This window comes from Aspergillus chevalieri, chromosome 2 (assembly GCF_016861735.1).
Source record: "Aspergillus chevalieri M1 DNA, chromosome 2, nearly complete sequence".
Classification (NCBI taxonomy): domain Eukaryota; kingdom Fungi; phylum Ascomycota; class Eurotiomycetes; order Eurotiales; family Aspergillaceae; genus Aspergillus; species Aspergillus chevalieri.
The window spans coordinates 3540460-3553832 of record NC_057363.1 but is presented as its reverse complement, the minus strand read 5'-3'; the positions used below and the strand labels follow the sequence as shown (position 1 = coordinate 3553832).

Sequence of the window (13373 nt, the reverse complement as noted above, 5' to 3'; positions counted from 1 at the left end):
CACCTGCTGAGCAGAATTCCCATGACCGAGACAGTGTCTATTAAAAAGGCAGTTGACGAACTGAGCTTCGCATCGTGTTAGAGACCTCGATCATAGATTTTGACCAAAGCCCACGTCATATTCGATGGTAGGCAGGTACACGCGCTATTGCCTTGGGAGGATGGGAATTGGCAGCCCAAGGCGCCGAAAATAAAAGCCCTCCTTTATTGGTGGCTTGTCATATTCGATTGGCTGACGGCGTATATGATTCCACTCTTTTAAGGGTCCTGGCTTGGTTTCCATTTGGCAACACGGTGGACAGAGACTCTGCATCTACTTATACTACTGCGCTGCGCGAGGATTGACCCCTGCTTACGGATGATGTCGGTCCCGTGAGATACAGAAACAGTCTCATCAAGCGCTTGACCGTTTGCACCACCGACGCAATGCACAAGCTGCTCATCGTCACCGTACTCATTACGTCCGCTACAAAGAACTGCGTGCTTTGCCGCCATGCATTATATAAAGCACTTATTATCTTGCCTGGCTTACCTATCCTTATGCTGAGCCGCCACAAGGCCGAAAATAGAACAAGCAAAAAGAGCAAAACGGGTAGGCCTGGGTTACGGTATGTTGCTTCCCGTCGGTATTACTTTACAATATCAGTGCTGACTATGTTCGTTCAGGTTTGCTTGGTATTTGATACTATGAACAAGGAATGGTATTGAAATTTCCTTACAAGTAGTAAGGAAATCCTGAGTGCCTCGAGGCTGCCACGAATAAGAAGGAGATCCCAGAAGAGGAAAGACAGTCAGACCATGATGTTTAGTGACGACTTTTTGCTGTGATACTGGGTCCATCCATTTCGACCCCGAAACAAACTACAGAAAAAGTCGAACATGAAACTCCCCAGAGAAATTTGAATATACCCAGTATTCTCGATACCCGACTATATATCGGGATGCAATAGTTCAATATCGAAGGTACTCACGTCCCTTTTTTTCAGTGGCTCCTACCGAACTCTACATCCGGCAAGTAGCCTTTGGAAAGTTTGAGAAAATGCGAGAGAGAACAGCGGTCAATATACAGACCTTGACTAATATTACGTTCTATACTCTCACAAAATGCGTTCAAACAGTTTTCCTCCCAACAGGGATCCCTCTAGGACCATTTGGTTAAATCTTTATAATGTCACTGATAAGAGACCTATGAGCCAAGCAAAAACAGCCAGGCAACTCACGAGATCCCATTCGCCGTTCATATTCTACTGCCCAAACCCTTCTTACGTTTTTACTTCAAAGTCGGAAGCGAAAACCATCACTTAATTTGTCAAGGTAAGAAAGACCACGAACCAATGGGTCTGTGAAACGCGATTGGATATACATTTACAACACAAATAGCATAGCGCTTTGCCTGTTCGCCCATTTTTATCAGGTTGGCATTGTCCTGAGACGATCTGTTATATGTTCACCTTAGGTAGTAAGTATGCATTTACCCATATAAGAGTGTTACCATGGTGCTAACCATCATTGCTCTTCTGCCACATACAGAGACATGGAATGGACCCTTCCAATTCTCGCTAAGCCTAAGCGAGCAAGTTCCTAGCTAACTGCGCGACGAAAGTTGCATTAACTGAGCACTCAACTTTCATGGCTACACTGGATGGTTTGGCGGGGGCCCATAAGAGACAAAAATGATCTAAAAAATGTTGCCTGGCCTTCTAAAGGGTACGCAGAATCTGATAGGACTATTGCATAATTACGCGATCAACTTTTATACAATACGAAGAATGCTGATTGTCGATCTACCAGATCATTCCGGGATTAACAGAGTGTGAAAGTTTTCGGCTAATTGTAATGCTATGACGCTGTCAGGAAAGCGTGGGATTTCTTATGAAGTAGTATAGAAGAGCTGTGCAACGTCTTCAATGTCCAAATCTGCGAATCAGCATCCTCACGCGCAGTGTCAGGCAAAGCCAGGAAGGACTGATATGCCATGTCAGTATCCGTTGAAGAGTGCGACCCAGTTTACTCGGAATGTTTCATGGTAATCCAGCGACTAAGAGCTGGTATGAACAACTGCAAACATTGGCACTTTCAGAAGCAAGTGCATAGCCTACTCTACAAATATATCCTGGAGCGCGATGACCACCGGTTTTTTATCATATGATCAGTGAAGTCATTTATTGGATGACATGAGGATGCCTAAAAAGTGGGAGTTAACGGCCGCAAGGCCGCACATATATTCCGTTCTTATACCTGAATGAGAGATGATTTTTAGCCAACGCGTAGGGTCAGTGAAGACTCCATTACCGAGACTACCAGAAAGGTTCCGTATTACTGTACTTGGGATACGAAGGGATTGATTCACGTTGACAAAATGTAATTGCTATATCATTCAACAGATAGTCCGATGACCGCAGCTCTATATTGCTTCAAATGCCATCGAATAAATTGCCCACCAAGAGTATATCCTCGTTCATTCCTTTCCAGTTGTACTGGATGGCATGTAGATAAGCCTACCAGTGAATCCTGTTCACAATTGCACCCATTGATACTATGGTACTAGGATAATAACTCATATGGATGGGACATTGCGCTTTTCACAGGGAAAGCGTACAACATCAAGTGTTTTTGACGGAGACGAAGCAAAAAGTGTTTGGAAGGCCCCGCCCCCCGGGAATAAGCCGGTTCCTTCGTCTTGCCATTTTGAGATGCTCACGGTGCATAAACTCCATTCGATCCTGCGATATGACAAGTGCAAAATGGTGCCATGTATCGTGTGCCACCAACGATGTTTGTCAATCTAATGACAGTTTGTAACTCTTGGACCAGTCGTGAGTGGTATACATTAGATACAAATTCAATCAATGCCGACCTCAGCCTCAGTTGGACAAGATTTGAAACCGTCCCACGATGTTGCGGGCTCATTAGTACTGCAAATCGCACATTCCGCCAACAGGGGACCGAACTGAAAATGAATTCAGACTGAAATGTGCTACGACAGTGGTTGCTCGGCAGTGATAATCTACGAACGTGAACAAGATGGTGAAAGACGATGATGCTGCGTAGTATTAATAATCTTCCTTAAATAACTATGCGGGGTATCACGACGATGAAGTTGGATATTAGAGCTTATTACAACCTCAGATATCACCATAGCATACTCCCTCTCTTTCTCAAAGCACATGGTTATACAGCATGCATCCTATCATAACCTCTCGACATATCCCCCTTTCCACCCCCAACAACCCGCTCTCTGTCCACATCCTTGAAGCCAACTACTCCCCCGCCCGAGATCGACCCCTTATCATCCTCCTGCACGGCTTCCCGGAACTCTCCTACTCCTGGCGCAAGGTCATTCCTTCTCTCGCCGAAGCTGGATATTATGTCGTCGCCCCTGACAGTCGCGGCTTTGGTCATACCACCGGCCACGATGTCCGCTCCTACGAGAACGTGGACTTATCAACCTACTCTGTCACTACTTTAGTGCGTGATGTCGTCCTTCTGGTTAATGCGCTGGGATACCGATCGGTCCGCTGCATCGTCGGTCATGATGCCGGAGCCGTCACAGCAGCGATGTCCGCACTTATCAGACCGGATTTCTTCCAGAGCGTTGTCCTGCTCAGTCATCCATTTAACGGAGCCCCAGAAGCACCGTTCAACACGGCCAACGACCCAAGCCAGAAGCAGGGCGGTAATAAAGGTGGAGCCGAATCCTCTGCTGGCGACGTCCACAGTGCCCTCGCTTCTCTCGGCCGCAAACACTACAAATGGTACTATTCTACTGCGCCCGCGAATGAGGAGATGAGTCATCCTCCGCAGGGCCTACACGAGTTTCTACGGGGCTACTTTCATCTCAAAAGCGGGTCGTGGAAGGGTAACAAACCGTTCCAGCTACGTGAGTGGTCGGCGACCGAATTGGCCCAGCTACCAGGTTATTACATCATGCCGCTGGACAAGACTATGCCGGAGACGGTTGCAAATATGATGGCCAAAGAAACAGGGGAAGATGACCGGCTTTCGCACGAGTGGCTGTCTGATGAGGAACTGGCCGTTTATGTGGCTGAGTATAGGCGGACGGGCTTTCAGGGTGGTCTGAATTGGTATCGCGTGCGGACGGCTAAAGGCGGGAAATATACAGCGGACTACGAGGTGTTCGCGGGGAAGAAGATTGAAATCCCGTGCGCGTTTGTGTCGGGGAAGTTGGATTGGGGGATCTATCAGGAACCCGGGGCATTGGAGAGAATGCGTGATGGAACGGTGTGTACTGACTTTCGGGAGCTGACCTTGATTGATGGTGTTGGGCATTGGGCGCCACAGGAGAGTCCTGATGTGGTGGTGAATGCTATTTTGGAGTTGGTCAGGGGGCTCTAAGTATAATTTGGGTAGTTATTTTTCACGTCTATATACATGGTGGCCCGATGTTGAATAAATATTTTCTTAAGGAACTGACAATATCCCGTTACAATCCCAGAATAAACATAGGCTGGGACTAAGTGACTGACCGTATCTAGAATGCACCAGAAAGACCCAAGTTAAAGCTTAAGCTATTTGCGACCTTGGATACAAAGATGAAAAACGATATCGTCATTGCTTCGTCTGCGTCAGGAGTTCCCTCTCAATTTGTTGCAGAGTGTAAGAAGTCTGAGCGGTTCTCATCGGTCACCAGTTCAAACCCCCGCATATGGTACAAAGAATTTCGCATATGCTCCAGGAAAGACCCTGTAACTGAGACGACTACTGCTAAGGACGATAACATTCTAGATGCTCCTTGTCGAGGTGGTTCCTCACGCTCAGACTAATGCTGATACCGTCAAGACCACCATGGGAATCTTTAAATCTCTTGGAAAGTCGCCTGTCCACATTCACCAAGAAATTCCTGGCTTTGTGGCCAATCGGCTTAAGGCAGCGCTTGTTAACGAGGATTACAGTCTGGTGCAGAGAGGCATCGTCTTTGCCGAGGCTTGCGGTATGCACTCTCTGATTTGGCCAATCACAAAAGATCTACACTAACGCTTTTGGTCCTAGCCCATACTGCGCTGTCACGGACTACAATAACGCCTTTGTTGGTGTTGTGTGGGAGAAGGCAGTCGGAGCTAAGATGACGAAGTGCACCCCTGTAACTGAGACGACTACTGCTAAGGACGATAAGAAGGACAGTAAGACCGGCAAAACCGGCAAGAGTGGAAAGTCTGGAAAGATGCACTAAGTATGGACGACAAGGACTGATTTGCTTTACCGGTTTTTTTTTTTTTTTTTGGGAACTGTATACGGAGTCAAGGTTGTTGGATTTTTCATGTGTTTGGTGTTTTGTTTGGATGAATATAATATATGGATCAATAGCACATTTGACCTTATCTTGATAATCTCTTCTAAAAATAATATTACCTCCTACCCACGATTGATGCTTTCAACACCATATGAAAGTTGCGTATGGTCAGATGTTTAAACCCCTAACCACCCTTTTCCGAAGCCCTCAGGGACTATTAGAAGCAGATTCCGACGTCTAAAGGCTGTATGTGAGAGCTGGCGGCAAGTTCCCTGGATTCCCATTTGAATTAGCTATCTCAGGGATTTTCTTCAAGGATACTTTGCAAAGTTCACACATTGGTGTATGAACAACGGACGTTAATGCTATGCTGTCGTGCTCGGACTGTTTATCTTATCAGTTGCAGCAATGATTGTTGTTATTCAGTCACATTAGCGTTTACAGCAAATAGCTGACCAGGCTATCAGCTAGACAAGGAAACGGAGTCCTCTCAGGGTGAATAGAGTAGACCTCCGCAGCATCATTAGAGACACGGCATTCAGCAATACCCAAGCCCATTCCTCACGACCCGCCATCCCTCAGCAACCACCGGTACAGAATCGACCAGAGTTGCCAAAGCAAGCTCAACTTTCTCCTAGCCCTGCCCCTGAGTATCGATAAGTGCGGCCAATGCCTGGACAGAACCCCTCCCCCCGAGCCAACTAGGCTTGGAACTCCAAGGCCACATCACAGCCGCGGTGGCTTCGCGCGCGGCCCAGATAAAAACAACAGGGAAAGTCCTGGAACTTGTTGTTGGAACCCAGGGTGTAGTGGACATATGCAAGTGCCCATAAGACGAGGGATTCGGCAAACCGGTGAGAACTCTTTTCCAGGACTTAGCCCAGAAGGTGCTGGAAGCTGTTATTGGGAGGGCTGGGCATTGTTCTCGATGGTGATTATAGAACTAGGCAGAGAATCAGGGCCTAGAGCTTGTGCCCATCGGGTCATTTAGATCAGGCATATTACCCTTAAGAACTGGCATTTCCGCCGTAATCGATTCGTTCAAGTCGATCAGATGTAGGCAGTGACCACCACAGACGCGAAGCAACCAGAGTTCAACTCTCGGTCCCAATCCATATCAGATTTCTCCATACAGAATCATGGTGCAGCTGAAGAAAGCAAACTAACCTATTCCACCAATGAGGACAATGCCGGTCGCTCCATGATAGTCCGGAGAAGTTGGGTAATTTTCGTACGGGAATGCGGTTGTCCAGTTCCAGGTGATGTCTAGGTAGAGCAGGTTCTCAGTGGAGGCTCGCAGACTAACGCATGTTTTCGAAACAGGTGCGAGGTATTTCGATAAAAGTTGTTCCTTAATGATTCTCCAGCAATCTTCGGGTAGGCGAGAGAAGGGGCATGTTGATGGTAAATGTGATTCTCATCCATGTCATATCAGCAATCATAATTCGAGTTAAGAAATAGGTTGATAGCATATTCCTTGGAATTATTGCATTTTCGATCACATCCAATCAAAAATGGATTCGAAATTGGGCCACGAGCTCCTATTGACATTTGTGGATCCTTTCAATTGATCCGTCGCCGGCAACATGTACAGTAATTATTAGTGATACATTCTTGAGCTAATAGGATAATAACTTTCAAAGAAACAAAAGAAATGCCAAGGGTGTGTAATATATATTCTAAGACCCAGAAAAAGAGGGAAGGGGGGAAGGAATGTGTTTTATTTGTTATCCTCATTTGCCATCAATTCTTGAGGAGGCTGCCCAGTTGTCATGAGCTCTTGGGGAGGCGTGGAGGTTGTCATTATCTCGTGGACCGGCTCCCCGCCGGCCAGTTCGACAGGCCAGCGCTGTTGTCTATCCATCGGATATTGCCTGTCTGGAAAGTAGGCTTCTTTCTGGTCATCGCTCGATGGTGCGGCTGCTGGCTTTTTCGCACGACATGTCCGCAAGAAAAAGAAAACCGCGCCGGCCAACAGGGCGAGTCCTCCCACAGTCGATCCGACCACTGCGCCGGCAATTGCGCCGCCCGAGATACCACTGCCGCTATTGTTGTTGCTATCACTGCTGCTGTTGGTGGACGATGAGGGATTCGGCAGATCGGTGAGGACTCTCTTCCAGGAGTCAGCCCAGAAGGTGCTGGGGGCTGTTGTTGAGAGGGACTCGGTATTGTTCTCGATTGTGATTATGGAACTAGTCAGAGAACCAGGGCCTGGAGCTTGTGCCATCCACCATTTCGAGTTGACCCAATTCATGCCGATAAATGCGGCCTGCAAGAAAGCCCGTCCAAGATGATACTCAGCCCCATCGTTGTCAAAGGGCCGACAGGGGAAGTACGCTGTTGGAGTGTCAACGATGGGAGACGTGAGTGTGAGGTTGAGCAATGCGAGAGGGACCTTGATGTTGAGGTTCGACTGGCCAGAGGATCGCTGGAAGACAAAATCCAGATACGACGGGGATGTGAGGATCTGCTCGTATCTAGGGTCGTCCGTGTTCCATGTGTACAGACCGAGGTCCCATTGCCACGTGACGGGCAGATATGAAGCAATAGTCTCACAGGTTTGGTTCGGGAGAAACAGGAAGGGCGCTGTTGGGTTTGGCCGGACACTGATTGATTGCGTGTTATTTTTCGCATTGCGGAGCAAGTTAGTCTTGTTTCGGAATGCCCATGGCGAGCCGCCATCACCGCTGATGCCCATCTGGATGTCTACCAGGTTTGCAAACATGCCGCCGAATCCATCTGTCGTGTCGTAAGTGCCTACGTCTCCGACAGCGCGTGAGGAGTCATACCCGCCCAGAATCAGTGAGCCAGCGATGCCCTTGGCGACGGAGCCAATGTGCAGCGACCATGAGTTCGACGGGATCCGTTCGTCAGAGGCCAAATACTCGGAAATCACATTGGCAGTATAGTTACCGAAGGTTTGGGGTGCTCGGGCGCCCAGCGACAGAAAACCGACGTCCATCGGGACCGTGCTGCCGTCGGGAAAGCCCATATTTGCTTCGTATAGGGCAGAAATCGAGATATTAGGGATGGTGACGCCATTATCCGGAGTCTCGAAGGTCATGCGGTCTGTCAGAATAATTCCATCGCCGGTTATATTCGACGCATCGCTACCTCTCCAGGATCCATCGAGGGATCCTGTAACACCGCCACGGTTGGACTGCGCGATATCATAGTTCTCTGTCGAGCCGGGCCGAGTTGGCTCACTCTTCGCGGCATTCCAAACTTCGGAGCTTGACAACCACGTTTGATTTGGGTAATCGTATTTGAACGAGTCTGAGAGGTTGGATCCCAAAATAACGGAAGCCCACGTTCCGCCGGGGTAGAGGTTGATGATCTGCTCGGGCCATCCTATTTTCATGGGAATCGCATGCCAGGGACCATCATATCCAAAGGAATGTGTCGTGTTCCACTCGAAAGGGTAAGGTTTTGGGTTTGCTGAAACGGAGATGATCGTGGTGAACCAGAATGCTAATGAGCAACCACGACTGATTCCCTGCCCTTTTTTCATGATCATTTGCTTTCGCTCGTATTCTTGACGAAAAACAAAACAGAACCAAAGAGAAAAAGAGAAAAAAAAAAGGGGGGAGGGGGTGGTCTACGCCCAGGAAGAAAGCGATGGGTGCTAATGCGAGTCACTGGGAAGAGAGGAATGATTTCCGAAATCTTTTCTTTGGTCCCTCGTCATAGGGTATCAGAGTAAGTGAAGAGATTATCGAAGGGATCAAGAGCAGAAGAAACAAGAAGCAGGAATATTCGGGGAATAGTAATACATATGCTAAAAGTCCGAGATGGCGCATTTGCCGGAGGGATCCCTGAACGGTTCTCCAGCGGTTTAATTAGCCTTGAAAACTATTATGTACAAATACGCACTCCAGTAAGTTTCTCATTTGTACTTCTGTTCCACTTCTGATCAATCCGCATCCTAACTGGAGTAGCATGCTGTTTTAGGCGCCGGAAAGCACGGATCAGGGTTGATGATAGGGACGATCAGCCAGTGAGATGAAGGTGAGTGAACCGTAATTGGGAGCGGCATTTAGTCACGCACTGAAAACTGTGATGGTTTATCAATACCGCTAGTAGTAGCTGTAGTGGTGGGGTTGTCGCCCTACGGGGATGGCCGAGTACCAGTGCTTGTACGTACAAGAACAAGCATATCATGCATAGTACTTTTTTCATGCTTACTCTTGAAAAGCAATCAAGCAAGACAGATTATATATAGCATTATGTAGTGTAACAGTTTGTATCAAGTTGGTATAGTAGTATACTGATACACTATACGCACTCCATACATGCTGACACCGTCTTGAGCCATATCAATGCGTCAAACAGCCGCTTCTCGCTTACTTTTCCGATCGGCGCAGACAAAGCGGCGCTGCAACGCCCAACTCGTCTCTCCTCCATTTCTTCTCTTCACAACTCTAGAGCACGGGGAGCGCAATTTTATTGTTTCCTAAGTTTAAACCTTTATGGAACAGTAGGTATTATCTGTTTTTCCCTTTTTCTTATTATTTGGTTTTTTGTTTCTTTTTTAAAAGCTTTGTCTTACTCTGTCCTTACCCCCTTTTCCTTTTTTTTTACCCTCGGTGGGCTGTCTCTGCGGCGCAGTAAGTCCTTGTCATTCCGAAATTACCCCGTTAAGTCGGCCCGCGCGCCTACGCAACGAAAAGCATACCTTTACCTCCAGCTGCTTCTTTGTTCGCTCTGGATGGCTGCAAAAGGCTTGAAATGAAGTGCATATGATGGAATTGGCCATGCAACAACCCATCTCCTTTCTTACTACTGCTGGATGCCTTGCAACCTTGGTGGCTTACCATACAGCAACAGAGAAGGCGTGGTCTGTCGACATCCGTACCGAATGTATAACCTGGGGATTGCTGGCTTTGGGCCGCTGGCTCCAGCGCCAGACCATAGGCAAGCAAGCTGGGTTGGGTGAAGCAAAGAGCGCTCCCGGCAGCAGCGGTAGCGGCATTCTGAAAATGGATATGTCGCCTTGGAATCGAATGATGTGGGCGCTTTCTATCTGCATTGCGACCGCTCGGATTATCCCTCTATATTACGACGTAGCGTCAGCTCTGGTACGTCCGCCCCTTTTCTGTTATTCTCAGCTTGAAAGGAATGAGCGCTTATTTGAGTTTACTCTTGCTTTCTTTTTCATAGCCATTGGCGACAGTCGCAGTCTTTCTATATTCATATCGGGGGTCACGCACGACCAGCGTGCTGCCGGGACCAGGATCGAACGCGCCGCTCTCCTCCATTACGAAGGAACCAAACAAGCGCCGGACACAACTTATTAGAACGACTGCCTTTTTGCTGCTGGGAATTTGGTGCTGTACTTTGTTGCAGACAGACTTCAACATCTACAGTTATCATGATGGCGAGAAAGGCTTCTATTCTGTGGTGTTTGCGGCATTTGTCATGTTACGAATGGCAGCATTTGTTCTGCTCGATACAGCGTGCAAAGACCGGGATCTTTCATCTGCAAATAACCAGAATGCCTTTTTCGAAACGGCAGATGCCATCGTGTTCCGTGTTTTCGGTATTGTTACTGGGATCATGGTTGCTTTCCCACCCGGGGTGAATCTCGCATGGCCTGTGTTACTACAGGCGAGCTGCAACATAGCAAGTCTTGTGGTTAATTTCAATTTAGTGCGTGACACGGCATTTGGGACGCATAATCTCAGAACTTACGCTAATTGATGTCGATTTTCTAGGTAATTCTTGGTGGTGTCGTTCCCGCTACTACCATTGACACTTATTCTATAGCAACCATACGAAGTCTCTTCGCAAAGTTCACAACTTCTGCGCTGTCGTTCTTCATCGCTGCAATCGTGTCTCTAGCCCATGCCGTTCTCAGTATTCCACCTTCATCATACGCGTCTTCCTTGGCAGCGCGTAGACGACTTCTACTTCCTTTGACATTAATTCCGATCCTGAGTCTCTACTTTTCACGCAGCGCACCTGCTCACCCAGAATTCCATCTTCCCCAATCGATACACCCGATCGAGCATCTCGCAGCAACATCCGAAGCCAGATTCAACGAGACGGTCAGCAGACAATCTCAGACATTGGAAGATGCCTGTGCAGAATACCAACGTCGCTATGAGAGACGACCACCGCCAAATTTCGACAAATGGTTTCACGCGGCTAAAAGAACAAATTTTGTGCTCATCGATGAATTTGATACCATGATGGCCGCCCTGGAGCCCCTGTGGGGAGTGCCGGCGGCTGATATCCGAGGCCGGGTCGAGAATGCTCTCGACACAGGTCAGATGTCCATGATCCGGTTTGCAATCGCAGATCACGTGCTCTCATACTCGATGGAGAACTTTGCCGACTGGATGGCAGCTCAACTCTACGGCTGGTTTGACAGGGAGATCCTCGACACTCTCCCAGATATGGTATTTGCAATCAACACCAGAGATGAACCGAAAGTGGTGGTGCCGCACGACGTTCTGGCAAACGCGCTCAGCCACCGCTCGCGGACTGTCGGCAGCGAAAATGCCGCCGCTGTCTCCCAGCGCCATATTGAAAATGCGAAACCGCTGGCGGTCTCGCATGATGGAGATGATCGTCTCCCACTGTCTCAACGGGTCAACTTTCTGGAAGTGGGCAAACAAAATGCCTGGGATGCAATGTCAGTTTCATGTCCCATTGATTCACCTGCGCGTGACTTTGAACATGTTACATCTCCGTCTTTGGCTACATTATCTAGCTTTGGATTCCTTTCCAACGTGTCCATGAGTAAGGACATATGCCAGTACCCCCAACTTCGGGATCTCCATGGCATGCTCCTAAGTCCTGCATCATTATCCATGACACACTCTCTGGTGCCTATATTTTCACAATCAAAGATCTCTTCGTTTCAGGACTTGCTGTATCCAAGCCCATGGTATGCTGCCAAACTTGACATGCTGGAGTATATGGAAGATGAAGACGTGGACTGGGATCAAAAAGAGAATGTTGCTTACTGGACTGGTTCCACCACCGGCGGCCATTCCACGATGGATAACTGGCATCACTTCCAGCGGCAGCGCCTCACATTGATGGCCATGGATCACAGCCGACCCGTTAATCTCATGCGCAAGAAGCTGACGCCTCGTCACGGTCATAAATACGATGTCGCATGGGAGCCCATCAACGGCACTATTCGGGAAATCACGCCATCCCTCCGTGTGCGAATCTCGGCCGTAATTCAATGTGACTCGGACGCCTGTGAACATCAGCAATCCGCCCTGGGCGTCGAGCCCGATTCCCGGGATGATGTCAGTGCAAGTTATCAAACGCGGTATAACCTCGATCTGGACGGGAACGGGTTTAGTGGTCGTTTCTACCGTCTCCTGCGGTCAAAGTCGGCCGTCCTAAAACAAACCCTGTACCGGGAATGGCATGATGACTGGCTCGTCCCATGGGTCCATTATATTCCCATCAACATAGATCTGACAGATTTCCCGGAAACCATTCGATATCTCACGCAGGAGCCTGATGGACAGGCCTTGGGCAAGAAAGTTGCCGAAAACAGCAGGGAATGGGCTGGAAAGGTACTTCGGAAACAAGACATGGTTCTTGTTTTCTGGCGCTTGCTGCTGGAATATGGAAGGATTCTGAATGATGAAAGGGAGCAAATGTTTTTCACCTGCTCACCGCTGTGAATAATGAATGATGATATGTATATTGTCTATGGGTTGTCTTTTATGAGATATATGCTTTTCGGGTTCTGTCATGTGAAATGTATAGTTCTTGGACAAAAGTCTACGTAATTTTCCGCAACCACGAATTTCACACAGTTCTGGTCGGAAAAGCCCCCCCAACGATACAGGGACCTTGGAATAGGCCTAGAGAAACAGTCACCGGAGCTCCATCTTCCCCGACCAGCTTTGGGTCACCTCCTAGCTGCCAAACATGATTATGCTTTAATGACCTGCCTATGTGGCCACAGAAAGGAACTTTCCCACTTCTATTTCTGCCGAGAGGGTCGCAAAGCAGCGACACACCCATGGGGCCAACAACCAGTAACAGACATCCTCACCAAAAAGACCGGTTTCACTGCATATGCAGATTGGCGGGGTAGATCACATTTCTATACTGCCATCTGTAAACGCCATTAAGATGCTAAATGTGTC

The 13373-nt window shown here is 48.2% G+C and overlaps 4 protein-coding genes across 4 annotated transcripts; 3 read left to right on the top strand and 1 right to left on the bottom strand.

Annotated features, from left to right (window-relative positions):
• Window positions 1-3179: 3179 nt before the first annotated feature.
• ACHE_21239A (uncharacterized protein) lies at window positions 3180-4355 on the top strand (the record flags this gene model as incomplete). The annotated part of the gene is made up of 1 exon (XM_043275301.1): window positions 3180-4355. The coding sequence occupies one exon, from the start codon at window positions 3180-3182 to the stop codon at window positions 4353-4355; it is 1176 nt and encodes a 391-aa protein (XP_043134303.1).
• Window positions 4356-4745: 390 nt separating this feature from the next.
• Window positions 4746-5086, top strand: ACHE_21238A (uncharacterized protein; the record flags this gene model as incomplete). Its single annotated transcript, XM_043275298.1, has 2 exons — window positions 4746-4950; window positions 5010-5086. 2 exons carry the CDS (start codon window positions 4746-4748, stop codon window positions 5084-5086), a joined length of 282 nt encoding a protein of 93 aa, XP_043134302.1.
• Window positions 5087-6970: 1884 nt separating this feature from the next.
• ACHE_21237S (uncharacterized protein) lies at window positions 6971-8767 on the bottom strand (the record flags this gene model as incomplete). The annotated part of the gene is made up of 1 exon (XM_043275297.1): window positions 6971-8767. The coding sequence occupies one exon, from the start codon at window positions 8765-8767 to the stop codon at window positions 6971-6973; it is 1797 nt and encodes a 598-aa protein (XP_043134301.1).
• A 1222-nt stretch (window positions 8768-9989) lies between these two features.
• On the top strand, window positions 9990-12902 carry ACHE_21236A (uncharacterized protein; the record flags this gene model as incomplete). The annotated part of the gene is made up of 3 exons (XM_043275296.1): window positions 9990-10328; window positions 10411-10899; window positions 10965-12902. 3 exons carry the CDS (start codon window positions 9990-9992, stop codon window positions 12900-12902), a joined length of 2766 nt encoding a protein of 921 aa, XP_043134300.1.
• Between the last annotated feature and the right edge of the window lie 471 nt (window positions 12903-13373).